Source organism: Vombatus ursinus, unplaced genomic scaffold (genome assembly GCF_900497805.2).
Source record: "Vombatus ursinus unplaced genomic scaffold, bare-nosed wombat genome assembly UNPS02015255.1, whole genome shotgun sequence".
NCBI classification, from domain to species: domain Eukaryota; kingdom Metazoa; phylum Chordata; class Mammalia; order Diprotodontia; family Vombatidae; genus Vombatus; species Vombatus ursinus.
The window spans coordinates 40,521,658-40,537,632 of record NW_020955033.1 but is presented as its reverse complement, the minus strand read 5'-3'; the positions used below and the strand labels follow the sequence as shown (position 1 = coordinate 40,537,632).

General features: G+C 36.6%; 1 protein-coding gene across 2 annotated transcripts; it reads right to left on the bottom strand.

Moving 5' to 3' along the window:
• Positions 1–276: 276 nt before the first annotated feature.
• Positions 277–12,288, bottom strand: LOC114031839 (leukocyte elastase inhibitor-like). Of its 2 annotated transcripts, none has more exons than XM_027846997.1 (7): positions 12,174–12,288; positions 9,782–9,958; positions 6,846–6,983; positions 4,813–4,930; positions 2,806–2,948; positions 2,522–2,689; positions 277–799 (listed from the first exon to the last, which is right to left on the bottom strand). In XM_027846997.1, exons 2-7 carry the CDS (start codon positions 9,947–9,949, stop codon positions 395–397), a joined length of 1,140 nt encoding a protein of 379 aa, XP_027702798.1. In that variant the 5' UTR covers positions 9,950–9,958; positions 12,174–12,288; the 3' UTR covers positions 277–394. The 2 variants fall into 2 exon arrangements, with proteins under 2 accessions (XP_027702798.1, XP_027702799.1); XM_027846998.1 differs by lacking the exon at positions 12,174–12,288 and adding an exon at positions 11,607–11,678.
• Between the last annotated feature and the right edge of the window lie 3,687 nt (positions 12,289–15,975).

Sequence of the window (15,975 nt, the reverse complement as noted above, 5' to 3'; positions counted from 1 at the left end):
CTGTCAAGTTTTTGTCGCTGTAGCACAAGTACCTAGCATAATGCCATGCCCATAGCAGGCACCCATCAATACTGAATGTAAATCTCCACTATCCCATCTGAAGTAAATGATTCTCTAGCTCTGATAGCCAAAAACCTATTCTAGGCAACAATCTAACCTGATTCATTTCAAAAAAATATTCACAGCTTTGAGACAAAAATAAATAAGAAAATAGATACGTGTGAAATGTCATGACTTTAATCAGTAAATGAATTGAAATTAGGAAAGACAATCTTAAAAATGTGTTTCTGAACAGTAATTTTATTGGAAAAATTGATATAACAAATAAGCTATGATTTTAAAATTCAGATACAAAAATCTGATGTTTTTTACTCAATTTGCATTTCCAGAGGTTTTATGGAGATGCAAATCTGCCAGAGAATAAGATGTTTCCTGTGGGATTGTGACGGATAAAGAATAGGAATGGATGGTCAGCATTAAACTCTTCTTCTGGCAGCAACATGGTCAATTGTGCAATGCCTGCAGTGGCAGCTGCTGCCTCAGTGCCCTCTTCATTTACTTCCACAAAAGACTTATGGACAATCTGGGAGATAAAGAGATCTCTGCTTCCTGACATTCCAGATAGATCAGCCTTACCCCCGATAAAGAGGTCGCTCACACCCATTCTTGCTAAATCTGAGTTGAGGTTATAGGTGTTTTCCATCTTGAATTTGGGCAGATGTACGTGAACATCAATGGTATCCAAATTTTCATGATGTGTCCATTCTGCCAACTTTTCCATACTAAGCTGCTTTTCAATCTGAAATTAGAAAGACAGAGACAAGATAGAACCCTAACAACTGCATTGCATTAGGTGCTGAGATAGGTGAATTGACAAAATGATAACGATTATTATTATTTATATGAATGGGCAGGTCATTCCTTTCCTTCCAATCCTACCATAAAACTGACTCCTTTATGAGGACTGCATTGTTATCCAGCAGGCTGGCTAGTGATGACAGAACACAGATGAATTTCCATTACTGACAGTTCAACTGAGGAGAATATGGGCATGTGATCTATACATTCCACAAATATTTACTGAGCCCTTACCATGTCAAAATTCCTGTACTTGTGGTTGTAAAACCTATGTTCACAGAATCGCAGTATTTCAAGTTAGAAGGCTCCTTAGAGATCAGTCAGTCCAAAGCCTCATTTTAAACATAAGGAAAATGAATATTTAAGATATATACATATATATATCTTAAATATTCCTTTTATATTCCATTCCATACATATATATATACACACACATATATACACATACATACATACATATATATATACACACACATATATACACATACATACACATATATATATACACACACACACACACATATATATATCTATATATAGATATATAGATATATATAGATATAAAAAATAGATTGCCTGCCCAGTAAGAAAATATGCTACTTAAGGGTAGCAACCATTTAATTTTTCTGGATTTTTCTCTGTGCTGAGCATAGTCCCTGGCACAAAGTAAATGCTTAATAAATGATTGCTAATTGGTTGATTGTTCAAGGATACATAATTGCAAGGAGTAACGCTATGTATGAGTGAATCTAGGTTCTGTGATGCTAATTCTTTTAATCTTTCTTCCATACCAGGCTATCCGTGGAGGAATAAACTTAAAACAGTACAAATATATTACTCTTCTGCTTGCTACTGAGTTAAATCCCATGGCTTGTAGGTTAAAAAAATATTATGTGACACCTGAACTTTGGCACAGGAAAAAAATAACCATTATCTCCCATTGGTATCACCCTACTTTGAAACATTTTTTCCTCTTTCTTTGGTTTTCTGTTTATCTAAATTCAGATGGTATTGTCTCTGTCTCTGTCTGTCTGTTTCTCTGCATGAAGCTCTAATAACAAGTTCAAAATCAATAAATTAAACTGAGCCAATTTTCTTTAGGCTCTTTCCAAAACCATAAAGCTTAAATGTGTCAACTTAAAAGTAAACCTATAAGCACAGTTCAAGAGCCTTTAGATTACTGAAGTATACTTTCTATAGGACAAGCATCTCTTACTGGATATCTCTGATAGCAACTTCAAAAGAGTTATGAGTAAGAGTAAATATATTCATAGGGCAGCTAGGCGGTGCAATGGATATAACACTGGACTTGGAATCAAGATGATTTATCTTCCTGAGTTCAAATCCAGCTTCAGAAATTTACTACCTGGGTGATCCTGGACAAGTTATTTAACCTGGTTTGCCTCTGTTCCTCATCTCTAAAATGAGCTGGAGAAGAAAATGGCAAACTATTCCAGTATCTTTGCCAAGAAAACCCCAAATGGGATCACAAAGAGTTGAACACAACTGAAAAATGACTGACAACAACAAATATGTTCATGGAGTCCAACTGATTTTAGTTATGGTGTGAAATCTGTTTTTTGCCCCACAACCTGGAGTCAGGTATGTGGAAAATCGGTGTGTCCAAAGAAAGATTATAAGGTAGCCAAAGTGTCTAAGGTACCTCTTTCAAGCCAGTAGAATCGTCCTCAATATCATCTGGCAGCAGAATGATCATGCTCAGCTCTTTGCCCTTGTAAGGAAGTTCTAATACTCGACACTTGAGAGCCGTGATATAACCATAAGGCAGCTTCTTTTTCTGATACATCATTTTCACCGATTTTTTCTCTCTCTAAACATTCAGAAACACAAAAAACACAATGAAGAATGCTTTTTTATAAAAGGACACACACATAATTGTCCTTTGTAAAAAGGCTATTTACCATATCCCTACTTTTGTCCCCTCACCTTGTTTAATCTAAATTGTGCGTCAGTAGTAAGTGCTTCATCAAATTTCTCCTCCCAATTTCCTTTGAAATAGATGGCATTCACCAGCACAAGTTTAGTCAGACTGTCTACTGAACCTGATGCCAGTAGCTCCGGAATTTTACCTGAAAAGTGAGATGATTTATTAATTCATATATAAAGTCACCAAATTTAAACTAATCAAAACTATAATATAACTGAATTGAGCAATACTTGACTTTTTTTTTCCTTCAGAACCAGGTGAGCAGAACCAGGAGAACATTGTACACAGTACAAACACGTTGCCCAATAACTAACTTAGATAGACTTAGCTCTTCTCAGGAATGCAAGGATCTAAGACGTCTCCAAAAGTCTCATGATGGAAAATGCTATCCACATCCAGAGAAAGAACTATGGAGTTGGAATACAGATCGAAGCATACTATTTGCTTTTTCTTTTCTTCTGTTTTGTTTTGTTTCCTCTTTCTTGTGGTTCCTCCTATTGGTTCTAATTCTTCCTTACAACATGACTAATGTGAAAATATGTTTAATAGGAATGTATATGTAGAGCCTATATCAGGTTGCACACTGTTTTGGGGAGGGAAGCAAGGAAGAAGGGGGAGGAAAATTTTAAACTCAAAAGCTTATGGAAGTGATTACTGAAAACTAAAAATGAATTAATTAAAATTTTTAAAAAATGGTTGGATCATTTCACAACTCCACCAACAATGCATCAGAGTTCCAATTTTCCCACATCTTCTCCAACATTTATCATTTTCCTATTGTGTCATGTTGGCCAATCTGATAGATATGATGTGGTACCTCAGAGTTGTTTTGATTTGCACTTCTCTAATCAATAGTGATTTAGAGCATTTTTTCATATGACTATAGATATCTTTAATTTCTTCATCTGAAAATTGCCTGTTCATATCCTTTGACCATTTATCAATTGGGAAATGACTTGTATTCTCATAAATTTGACTTAGTTCTCTATATATTTTAGAAATGAGGCCCTTATCAGAGATACTGGTTAAAAAAATTCTTTCCCAGTTTTCCGTTTCCCTCCTAATCTTGGTTGCATTGGCTTTGTTTGTGCAAAACCTTTTCAATTTAATGTAATCAAAACTATCCATTTTGCATTTCATAATGTTCTCTATCTCTTGTTTGGTCATAAATTCTTCTGTTTTCCATAAATCTGACAGGTAAACTATTCCGTGCTCTCCCAACTTGCTTATAGTATCAGCCTTTATATCTAAATCATGAACCCATTTTGACTTTACTTTGGTATATGGAATAAGATGCTGGTCTTTCTGCCATACTCTCTTCCAGTTTTCCCAGCAGTTTCTGTCAAATAGTGAGTTCTTAAATACTTGACTTTTAACATGTGAGAACCAATCCCCCGTAAGCCTGTAGAGGACTAAGTTAGAAAGCCATGTCTAGAATGCTTACACACTAAATCAGACAATGAGCTGTTCAGCCAGGTATAATAAATAAACCACAAAGAAAGGAAGTGGAATTCAACACAAATCCACAGCCAACAGGATTGAACAAGCAAGTCCAAATGGCTCTAGACACTCGCCTACTAACAATGAACCTGACACTACAGGTGATAATTATTAATTTAAATAAAATCATTCCTTGACAGAGTTCTTTTAAGTCACTAGTCAAGCACCTCTTCAGGTATATGAAATGGAACACTGAGAATCTAAAAGACTTTTTATATCACCTCCAAAAAGCATTTTTTTTCCTAAATAAAAACAGTCTGGGGTCAGGGAGTAGTGGTAATTCTAGTGAATTTTTTATCATATAAATTAAGCATTTATTCTCAAGGCAAAATCTGAGTATTTATGGAGATGTGTTATTTCTTTCTGGAGTCTAAGATCACATTGGGTGCACTAGGAAAGCAATATTATAAATCAATACAGAGTCTGAAAAAATCTAGAATTATAGAATTGCATATGTAGTGTATACAAATAGATTTTCTTCAGTTTTCTACCTAGGGCACTCTTACCTTCTGTTTGCTCTTTGACCCACTGGTTAATCTCCTTCCTTGCAGCTTCTGAAGCATGCTGAAAATCAACAGTGGCCAACTCAGCACCATACAATTTCTGGGTAGAATCCAAGAATTCCTATAAAAGAGAAAGATTAAATACAGAAATTAGAGCAGTTACAAAAAGTCCTCCAAAGCAACAGGAAGTGATAGAGAACTCTATTTCCACAGGTCAATAATATTGTGACACAGCTAACTCTTGTGCTTGTCTCTGGAGCTACATACAATTCATCAAAAAATACAGTAATTCTTCTTAAAGGATTTATCATTATCAGCTTTTTACAGTGAAAATTATGGAGAGTGTTTACATTCAATTAATCTGCCCTGGGGAGCACTGACAATGTCTTGGGAAAAACGTGTTAGTAGCTGTCTTTCTATTTTTAAAATCTGGGAATTTGGCTCCCACTAAAATAACCGATTTCAGTTGATCTCAATATATTTTTATCGTATAATATTTATCTGAAGCTCTTTAAAGCAATTCTCATTTTATTAAAGCATGAAAATCAAAATAATATTCCTTACTGAGTTCATTTGTCAGCATTAAACTATATAGTAATTAAATAATAATCCCGGCTTTTTTATAAACTATCATTTGCATAGATTTTATGATACTTCAGGACGAGGACCATGTCAATTATACATACACACACTTATATATATACATATATATGTGAATCTGTGTATGAACAGTGTCTCAAAAGTCTTAGTGCAATTTTAAACACTATGACATACTATAACTTCAAAAGTATAAAAGCTACAAACTTACTAAAAAAAAATTGGAAACTTTAATTATTTAACATTGAGAAATATTTCTGTTTCTTATTAAAATTCAACATAACCACCAACTTGCACTATGCATCACTCTAGTTGATTTTTTGAACTATGAAAAAAAAAAAACTTTCATTACCTGCTACTCCTTAACTGAAAGGATTGAATTTGGAATCCTAGCCTTGGAATCACCCAAAGAATAAGATTTTGATGCACATAAAACAGTTTGATGTGACCCTAAGAGAAAAAGTCTAATGGAGATAGATCAGGTGACCAATGCAGTCAAGCAAGAGAACCATTTATTCAATCTTGACTGATATGAGAGAGTATCACCCTGAAACAGTCAGCCATGCCATGCATAATAACAAGGTACACTGTCTTGTTAAAATTAAATAATTATTCAAAATTCACAAAACAAAATGTATAAAAAAATTCAAGTAATTAAGCTTTCAAATTTTATATATGCATACATACACATATATGCATAGATATGTACACACACATGAGAGAAATGATTATTAATAACCAATGATTTGGGGAGATCCAGATATCCCCTTTTTTCTAAAGTCCTCATTACAAAAATTCAATCTCTGAAAGACACTGCTGATAATTAGATTTGATTAATTTTCTTGACAATCTTGTTTAGACCACTCCCAGGTGAGGAAGCCCATTGTGCTCTACTCAGATTTGGGTGGAGATAAATTCTTTGAATAGATTGCCCCAAAGGGCAATTTAGAAGTAACTGACATAATCAAAGTTCATTAGAATAAATCCATTGTAATTTTCATTCTCTCATTAATTGTTAACCAATTTAATTGTCATTAACCATTAATTGTCACCCCCAGGAACACCCCTCTTCCAAGGCCATATAAGGCAGGAGCCACCAGGGTCTTTGTCATTTGAGAGTGCCACTGACCTCTTTTATTAATAATATGCTAGCTTTATGAATAAAATGATTAAATTACCCAGAAACTATGTCTCTTGAACTTTTTTAAATGTGTCACACACACACACACACACACACACACACACACACAGACTTGTATCTTCAATATCCCTAAACACAATGCATTGTAGGTTCTCAATAAATTTTTCTTGATTGTATGGTAAACACTAATCTATTTGGTTGTAGGATCTTCTCAGTTTTCTAATGGACATCTAGATTAGAAAATGCTGGAAGGAAATTGGAGGTTTTCTCTTCATATATTCCCCCCAAACACACTTACTGAAAGGAAATTGTATGTCTTCTCTCCAAATAATCGGTTAGCAAGTTTCAGGATGTAAGAAGCTCCACCTTTGTTAATAGTAGTGTTTAAGCTCTGAAATCTTGAATGAACTTCATCAACTTCATTAAAATGAAAGGTCTGAATTGTTTAAAAAAAAAGGGAATTTTTAAAAAATTATTTTATGAATAGAAAGATATTCCTCTATGTATCCACTAACTTAATTTACTCTATTTTTGTCACTGATAATTTCTGAAATTCCATTTTATGCATTTTTACTGGAGACCAAACTTAAAGATATGAAAAATTACAGTGAATATTACATTGATGGAGATATAAATAACTATAACATCAGAGAATGTTTTTCTACATTTCCATAAATAATTATACATTCACAAATGATGCAAAATATTTAAAAAACAACTCTTTCTCCTTACCTTTTCTTTTCAGGATAACGTAATTAAATGAATGAAACCAGAATTCTTTACTGCTTGTATGCTAACAATTTTTACTCCCCCACACATGTGGTTAAGTATCAGACTTTTTGATCACTCCATATATTACATATGTAGAGACATACATATATAGATACAGAATTATATACAATTATTTTTACTAAGAAATCATATAGTTAATCAGAATTAATAAGTTATGTCCTATATATAGGCACAATGATATTAAACATGTTTCTTCCTTTTATTACTCTAATATTATCAGTAACGAATTTCTTCACATATCAATATATTCAAATAGTACTCTAAGGTTTAACATCCATGCAGTCATTATTTCTATCAAAAGGCGCTAGACGGTTTTATGAGGACCGGGCTGATTCATTGGTGATAAAATATGACAAACCTAACTATATAGCAGTACAAAGTACATGTTATTCATAGGCAGGAGGACATGGGTGGTTACAATGAATGATTCACAATTAATTTTTTTTAAGGGCAAGGAAAAAAAAACCAAAAACTCCTAAACCTCATGCCAGATTTTCCCTAAGCTGAAGCAGTATATGGATGGATATGTGTGTATATACATATGTGTGTGTACGTATACACATACACTCACATATATACACACCTAAACACGTGTGCATGTGTGTGTGTCTGGATGTGACTCCACTGGTATTGGAGACTCCTAGAATGGAAACTTCCCAAATTTCTATATATCAGAAAGGCAATCCTTCTGAGGCAGTGAGAAATTTAGTGACTGTCCCAACTGCACAGCCAGTATATGTGACGTAGAATTTGAATCCATGGCTTCTAGACTCTAAGAACAACCCTTTGGCCACTGTGCCAAACTCTCTCCTTTAAAATATAAGGTAACATAATCCCATAAAAACATTATTTGTCTAAAGCTCTTTATAACACGTAAGGAGAAAATTAATTATTTTAAAAATTATCAGGTATAGTAAGGGCAAGATAGTTTTGAATAAGTAAGTAAAATCTTTGGCTCATAAATTTCTTCCCAAGCCGAGCTAATGGGTCTATTTGGGCTATGTATAAGGACAAAGACGAAGAAACAAAAGTCAGATCATTAATGGTTCCCTTCCTAGCAAGCTTTTTTTTTTTCTCTTTAAATAATCTGTAGTCCTTCTTAAGTCTTGAGAAAGAGGGAGCTCACATGTAGTTGTATTTTTCTCATAAAGGAAAAAAAATACAGTAAAATGGTCTTGTTTGTGGCTTAGTATGGTATAATATAAATGAGATGCTTTTGCTTGGGTGATGGTAGTGGTGGTGGTAATGTTAACAGTACTAACAATGACAGTAGTAGCAATGAATACTTAAAAATTTATATACTGCTTTATAGTTAAAAAGTATTTATATGCATTAATTTGAACCACAGAACAATGCTGAGGCAGTTAGTGTAAATATTAATATGTCATTTTATATAAGATGAAACTGAACCTCACAGTGGTTAGATGACTTTCCTAAAGTCATGTAGCTAACAAGGACTTAGACCTAGGTTTTGATTCCAAGGTCAGTGATCCTTCCACTGGGGAAGAGGGTTATCAATGATAGGTTTAAGAACATCACCATCTGATAGATCAGAAAAAATCTCACAAAGTCACTAACTAGTTCATTCCCAATGATTATGGGCAGACTTATACTCAAATCATCCCAGAAAGATAGCTGGCTACCATTTTAAAGAAAATTCTCTGGAAAAATAGTTTTCATCACCTTCTTCTTGGGTAGAGTGTTTCCATTTCTTATAATTGGTTGGTTGCTGTCCTTCATTCTTTAAGAAGACCAAAATGACATCACTATGTCGGAGTTAAGGTACACTATGTCCAATTGGCTGGTCAGACCAACACAAGCTTTGAACATTCTACCACAGGTCTGGCACAAATAATCCATATGAACATTTCTTATAGTAGTGGTGGCCTGAAAATTCTTTCTACTATCTAAGGATCCAGAGGTGGGGAACCTGCAACCTCGAGGCCACATGAGGCTCTCTAGGTCCTCAAGTGTGGACCTTTGACTGAATCCCAACTTCACTGAACAAATCCCCTTAATTAAAAGATTTGTTCTGTAAAACCTGGATTCAGTCAAAGGGCCACACCCAAGGACCTAGAAGGCCACATGTGACCTCAAGGCTGCAGGTTCCACACCCCCTAAACCATAAAGATTCGATCATTTGTGTGTATGTATATGTGTGTGCCTGACAGATCCTACTGCATAAGATGTACACTGTAACAATGTGTGTTAGATTGTCATATCACCACATGCAAAGGAGCTGAGGGAAAAGGTTGTTAAATATAAATTAACCACATCTTTGGAGGGTTGTTTTTTCAAGAAATTTCACTTCATAATTATGTTACATACATGATAATATTATTTAACTTTTAACAACTCACTGAAAACTGAAAAACTAGTATTAGGTAGTACACACAGCATGGTACTCTCCTTTCATATTAATAGGAAAGAATTTTTCCTGACCTGTGACAACTGGGCGGCAGTGTCACCTCTGGCTCCCACAAGTACCATAGCCAGAGCTGTTGAAATGCTAAGTGGAGAGATGAAGATGTTTTCTTTTGGATGGGTATCAGCCAATTCCTTGTAGAGCTCAACAGCAAAACGGGTATTTGCCACTCTCAGCTGCTCCATGGTTTAAGACTACAACAAAAAAATAAACATCCAGTGACATATCTCAGGGATATATGAACTAAGCTGGTGTTGGCATTTTTCCCAGTCCTCAGCTTGTTCTGACTGAATCACACCTGAAGGGAGGGAGGGAATCAAGACCTTTTAGGCCTCTCTGACTTCTTCCTAATATGTAAAATGTGCTTTCTTGGAGGAAAACTAGGAAGACTAATCCAAGACTGATGTTCAGTAGTAACCCAATGTCTGGCTCTGCTTTACTAAAGATGTGACAACATACTTCTCTCCAGTTGGACCGGATGTATATTGGTGGATAAATCTGTAGTATTTTTACTATAAGTTGTCAACGAAATGTCACATGTATTGTAATTACCTGTCTAAAAGTCATACCTCCTAGAAGACCAAGAACCATGAAGTTAGGAGCCATGCTTTGCCTCTTCAGTTAAACATACATTTATTAAGTACTTACTATGTGCAGAGCGCAATGCTAGGTGCTGGGGATACAAAGAGATCTAGACCTGTGATCTCAGTAGCATAAGGAACTCCCATTGAGGAAACTCTCTCTACCAAAACAAATATACCTTCCATGAAAATTAGTCTTAGTCTTAGAGTTGCAGCAGTAGGAGGAGGAGAAGAGTTATTATTAGTATTATTAACATTGAACTTTTAGTGACATATTTAGCTATATTTAAGGTTCGAAAAGCACTTTACAGATACTATCTCATTTGATCCTGGGAGGTAGGTGCTAAGATTATCCTCTTTTTACAGATAAGGAAATTGAGGCAAATGGGAATTACGTGACTTGCCCAAAGTCACAGAGTAAATTTCTGAGGACTCATTTGAACTCACATCTCCCAGTATCACAAAGTCAGTATCTGTCAGAGGCAAAACAAAATTAAGACATCAGCAAATTTGGAGGTCTCCAAGTGCCTTTCCTGATGCTCTAGCACAGTCGTTGATCTGCAAATGTTCTTCAATTGTCATTGAACTTGGCATGTCTCACGCTGAGAAAAGATTAACTTCTTTTTTTAAAGTACTTTTATCAGTTAACAAAAATCTATCGTTTCCTCCTTCCTCATCCAACTAAAACACCATCCTCACAAATATTCGTAGTCAAGTAAAACAAACTTCCTCATTGGCCATGCCCTACGCCCGTCCCTGCCCCCCCCCCAAATGCAGGAGATTAATTTCTGAGCACTAACATTTGGGAGGAAAGTACTTTGGGGCGCTACACCTGCACATATTGCATTTGCCCCAGCTTCGCCTGAAAAAAAAAAAAAAGAAAAGAAATAAAGACGTGGATTAGAAAACCAGGAAGAACTGATCCCCGCAGGGTCCAGGGCAGGGCTGGGGAACCTGCTGCCGCATTTGAGGACCTCGAGGGCCACAAGGGGCCCTGGGCGGCAGGTTCCCCACCCCTGGTCCAGGGTAAACCAGCAAACAGGTATTGAAGGAGGGGAGAAAAGAATGAATAGTCGGCAAAGAACTTGAGGTCCCCGGCTCTTCCAGAGCAATGCCCCTCGCAGGCCCCCACCCCAGACAGCCGCAGATCCCAGACGGAGAGACTAAACCCTCTGATCTGCAGCTTCATTAACTCCTTGCAGAAAACAGTAGTGTCTGAGCCTTCCTTCGCTCCCCTTCTCTCCCACCCAGGAGACAGAACCTCTTGAGATTTGGAGGTGTTTCTAGGGTTCTGGAGCTTCACTTCCTCCTCACAGACATAAAGAACCACCCCCGTGCCTCGCTTCCTGCCCCCAAGAGCAGCTCGGGACGCCCGGGGCTGGGGGCCAAGGTAGGAGGGACCATGGCCCCGCCCAGAGAATCCCATAACAGTGTAGCAGACACAGTGTAGCAGACTGTGCCCTGGGCGGGGGCAGCCGAGCTGCCGGCCGTGGCTGCGTTCGCAGTTCCAGTCCAGGCTCCCTCTGTGAGCTTGCGTGTGCGTGGATACTTACCAAGGGAGCAGAACTGGGCAGCGCTTCCCAGAGCTAGGGAACCCAGGGGCCTTCCTGACCTGAGGGGTCTTCCTTCCCGTGCACCTGCCAAGCCAAGTGGGATGTCCCGCTTGGAGGAAGTCTAAATGCTCCAGTAGGGAGGAAGGCTCCTAAGGGCTAAGCCCTCCAGATATTTGGACACACACACACACACACACACACACACACACACACACACACACACTCACTCACTCCCCCTTTTCCTATTGATGTAGCCCCAGGAGGGGTGCTCTTACCGGGTCAGGATCTGGATAGAAGAAACTGGACAAGACAGGAACCTTTCCTCCAAGGAGACAAGGAGACAGCTTCTGAGACCAAGCAAGCCCAGGGCGGTGCCTTCTATAGTGGGGAAGGCATGCCTGCAGGGGGTGGGTTCAGAGATCCTTGGGACGGGGTGGGGAAGGGGAGGGTGCGGAAGTCAGTCATCCGAGGTGGAGAAATCGGGTGTGTTCTCCCTATCTCGGGTAAGACAAAAGTCAGTGCGGTTATAATGGGGCTACTTTTCTCTTTTTCGTCTCCTTTTAATTTTTGTTCTTGCTTTCTTTGTTAACATTTTTACTTTCTTATAACCAGCAGTTTATTAGTCACCTAGATCAATCAAGAAATCGAACCACTTGATAAATACATTAATAAATATACTATATGTGATTATGCTGAAGTGACTATAAATGGAATAACACAATCTATTCAATTACCACCTACAATTAAAAGAAATTACTTATTTTATATTGAGCTTTCTTTGGAGAGACATCAGTCCAGGTTAGATGAACTTGTTTTCCTGAAAAAACAGTCAAGGATTGCTCTGCTACATGCCAAGATGAACATATTTCCCAGCTCAGCCATCCCCACCCCCAATGGCAAAAATCACTTCTGGTCTGTTAATTGACTTATTTATGGACAGAAAGTGTGATTTGATCATAGCAGGAATTATCTCAACAAATACAAATCTACACTTCCTCTGCAACTTATAGTTTTAGAGAATTGTCTGGGTCTTTTTACCCAGGGTCCCACAGTTAGTAAGAATATAAATAAACATTTGGATGTGATTCTTCCAGACCACCAATCAAACTATCAAAACTATAGCTAGCAGAAAGATAGGATGGCATAATAGAAGGAACCCTGGATTTGGAATCAGAGGACCTGGCTTTTCCTACTTGTGTGACCTTGGGCAAATTAATTCTCTTCTATGACCTTGTTGAGGTGTAAAATAAGGGGACTGGGCTACCTATTCTCTGACTTTTTTTCTATCTCTAAATTCACTTGCTTTCCCCTTTAATGTGCTTTCCAAACCTCTCTTCTTCCCCAAACAGCCTCTGTAAAACTTTGGTCTATGCCATTTTAATTGTTTTTATTTTCAGCTGTTTGCAATTGAGGTAAAATGTCTCATTTCTTCATTATGATATACACTCTGTTTTTCATGATAGCAAATGAAACTAAAAAGGAAAAACAGAAACTTGAAAGACAGTACTGCCTCATTTATCCATGATTGTGTGATAACATTCCACAGAATAAGGAAATTCTCCTTAAATCTGAAGTTTATTTAAGTAATGTAACTTATTTTTAATCATTTCTGATGGAACACATTATATATTTCTTTCTCTTTAAACAAAATATGTAATCTAAGCCTTCTTTGATAGCTCAGGGTCATTATTATTAATGCTATGTATTTTGCTGTATTTGTTTTTCCACGGGGTTATTGAACTATATTCAGCAGTTTGCTTCTAATCTAAATTGCCCCATACTGTTACGCTTTTTGAGTATTAAGTTGAACCTGCTTTTCATATCTTTCTATTTTCTCTTCCTCCGTTTCTCTTTTTCTAAAAAGGGACACTTGGGGTGTGTTAGGACTTTGACATTAATGGTGGTGCCCTTTCCTTCTTGCCCCTCCCCTTGCCTCAGTTTTTAGTACAGTGATTGGCACATAGTAAGTGCTCAATAAATGCTTTTTCATTCATTGATTCTTTCCTTTTATATGTATGGGTATATTTATATTCTGATTTATTTATACATTCTCTCTTTTTATATATAATTTTATTATCTCACTGTACACATCTGTGTGTATGTAGGTAGACTCTATGTGTGTTACCTCCACAATAAAATATAAAGATAAAATCCTATTTAGTTTTAAAGTCCTTCAGAGCCTGCACCCCACCTCCCACCTCCCACATTTCAAGTCTTTTTACACCTTTCTGCCCTCTAAAGACACTGCAGTCTAGTGACACTGACCTGCTATTCCTTACATAGGATATACTCCATGTCCTGACTTCAAGTGTTTTTGCTGGCTGTCCCTCTTCTCTGTAAGGCTCTCCTTCCACATTTTCATCTCCTAGTTTCCCTGCCTTTCTTCAAGTCTCAGCTAAACTCCTACTTCTAGAGGAAGTCTTAATCAATTGTCCTTAATTCTTTTTTTAAAATATTTTTCCCAACAATTTTTAACACTTTTTAAAATTCCAAATTCACCCCCTCCTTGAGAAGTTAGGCAATCTTATATAGGTTATACATATGCAGTCATGTAAAACATATTTCCATATTAGCCATTTTATGGAAGAAAACACAAACCAAAATAGTGTGCTTTGGTCTTTTCTTTTGGTCAGTTCTTTCTCTGGAAGCAGATATAATTTTTTAAAATAATATTTGATTTTTTTCCAATTACATCTAAAAACAATTTTTAACATTTTTTTTTGTTTTGAGTTCCAAATTCAATCCCTCCCTCCTCTGCCCCCTCCCTGAGATGATAAGCAATCTGATATAGGTTATACATGTGCAACCATGTAGAACATATTTACATATGTCATTTTTTGGATGGAAACTTGAAGAAAGGAAGAGAGAAAGAAAGAGAAAATAGCATGCTTCGGTTTGTAAACAGATGGCATCAGTTCTTTCTCTGGAGACTGAGAGCAATTTTCATCATTAGACCTTTGGGATTGTCTTGGATCACTGTATGGATGAAAATAGCCAAGTCATTCACAATTGATCGTTGTACAATGTTGCTGTTACTGTATACAATGTTCTCCTGGTTCTGCTTACTTCACTCTGCATCAGTTCATGTAAGTCTTTCTAGGTTTTTCTGAAATCATCTTGGTCATCATTTCTTTTAGCACAAGAGCACTGTGTTACAATCGTACACCACAACTTGTTCAGCCATTCCCCAGTTGATAGGTATCCCCTCAATTTCCAATTCTTATCCACAATTAAAAAAAAGCTGCTACAAATACCTTCATACAAATTTTTAATCTCTTTGAGATATAGACCTAATAGTGGTATTGCTGGGTCAAAAATTGTGCACAGTTTTATAGCCCCTTGGGCACAGTTCCAAATTGTTCTCCAGAAGGGTTGGATCAGTTCACAACTCCACCAACAATGCATTAGTGTCCTAATTTTTCCACATTCCCTCCAACATTTATCATTTTCCTTTTCTGTCATATTAGCCAATCTGATAGATGTGAAGTGGTACCTTAGAGTTGTTTTAATTTGTATCCCTCTAATCAATAGTGATACAGAGCATTTTTATGTGACAAATAGCTTTGATTTCTTTGTCTGAAAATTGCCTGCTCATATCATTTGACCATTTATCAGTTGGGGAGTGACTTGTGTGCTTATAAATTTGACTCAGTTCTCTATGTATTGGAGTAATGAGGCTTTTATCAGAGACACCTGCTATAAAAGTTTTTCCAGTTTTCTGCTTTCCTTCTAATTTTGGTTGCATTGATTTTGTTTGTGCAAAACCTTTTTAATTTAATATAATCAAAATTATCCATTTTACATTTCATAGTGCTTTCTGTTCTTGTTTGGTCCTAAATTCTTCACTTATCCATAGATCTGATGGATAAACTATTCCATGCTTCTCTAGTTTGCCCATAGTATCACCCTTTGTGTCTAAATCATGTACCCATTTTGACCTTATATTGGTATGCATTATGAGATGCTGGTCTATACCTAGTTTCTACCATGCTGCTTTGCAGTTTTTTGTCAAATACTGAGTTCTTGTCCTCAAAATCTCAGATGGGGTTTATTAAACACGGAATTACTATGGTCATT

Coding starts and splice junctions, on each gene's coding strand:
- LOC114031839 (XM_027846997.1), bottom strand. CDS start 9,949: ATGGAGCAGCTGAGAGTGGCAAATACCCGTTTTGCTGTTGAGCTCTAC. Junction 6,984..9,781: donor CTGCCGCCCAGTTGTCACAG/GTCAGGAAAAAT, acceptor TAAACAATTCAG/ACCTTTCATTTTAATGAAGT. Junction 2,690..2,805: donor CACAATTTAGATTAAACAAG/GTGAGGGGACAA, acceptor CTGAATGTTTAG/AGAGAGAAAAAATCGGTGAA.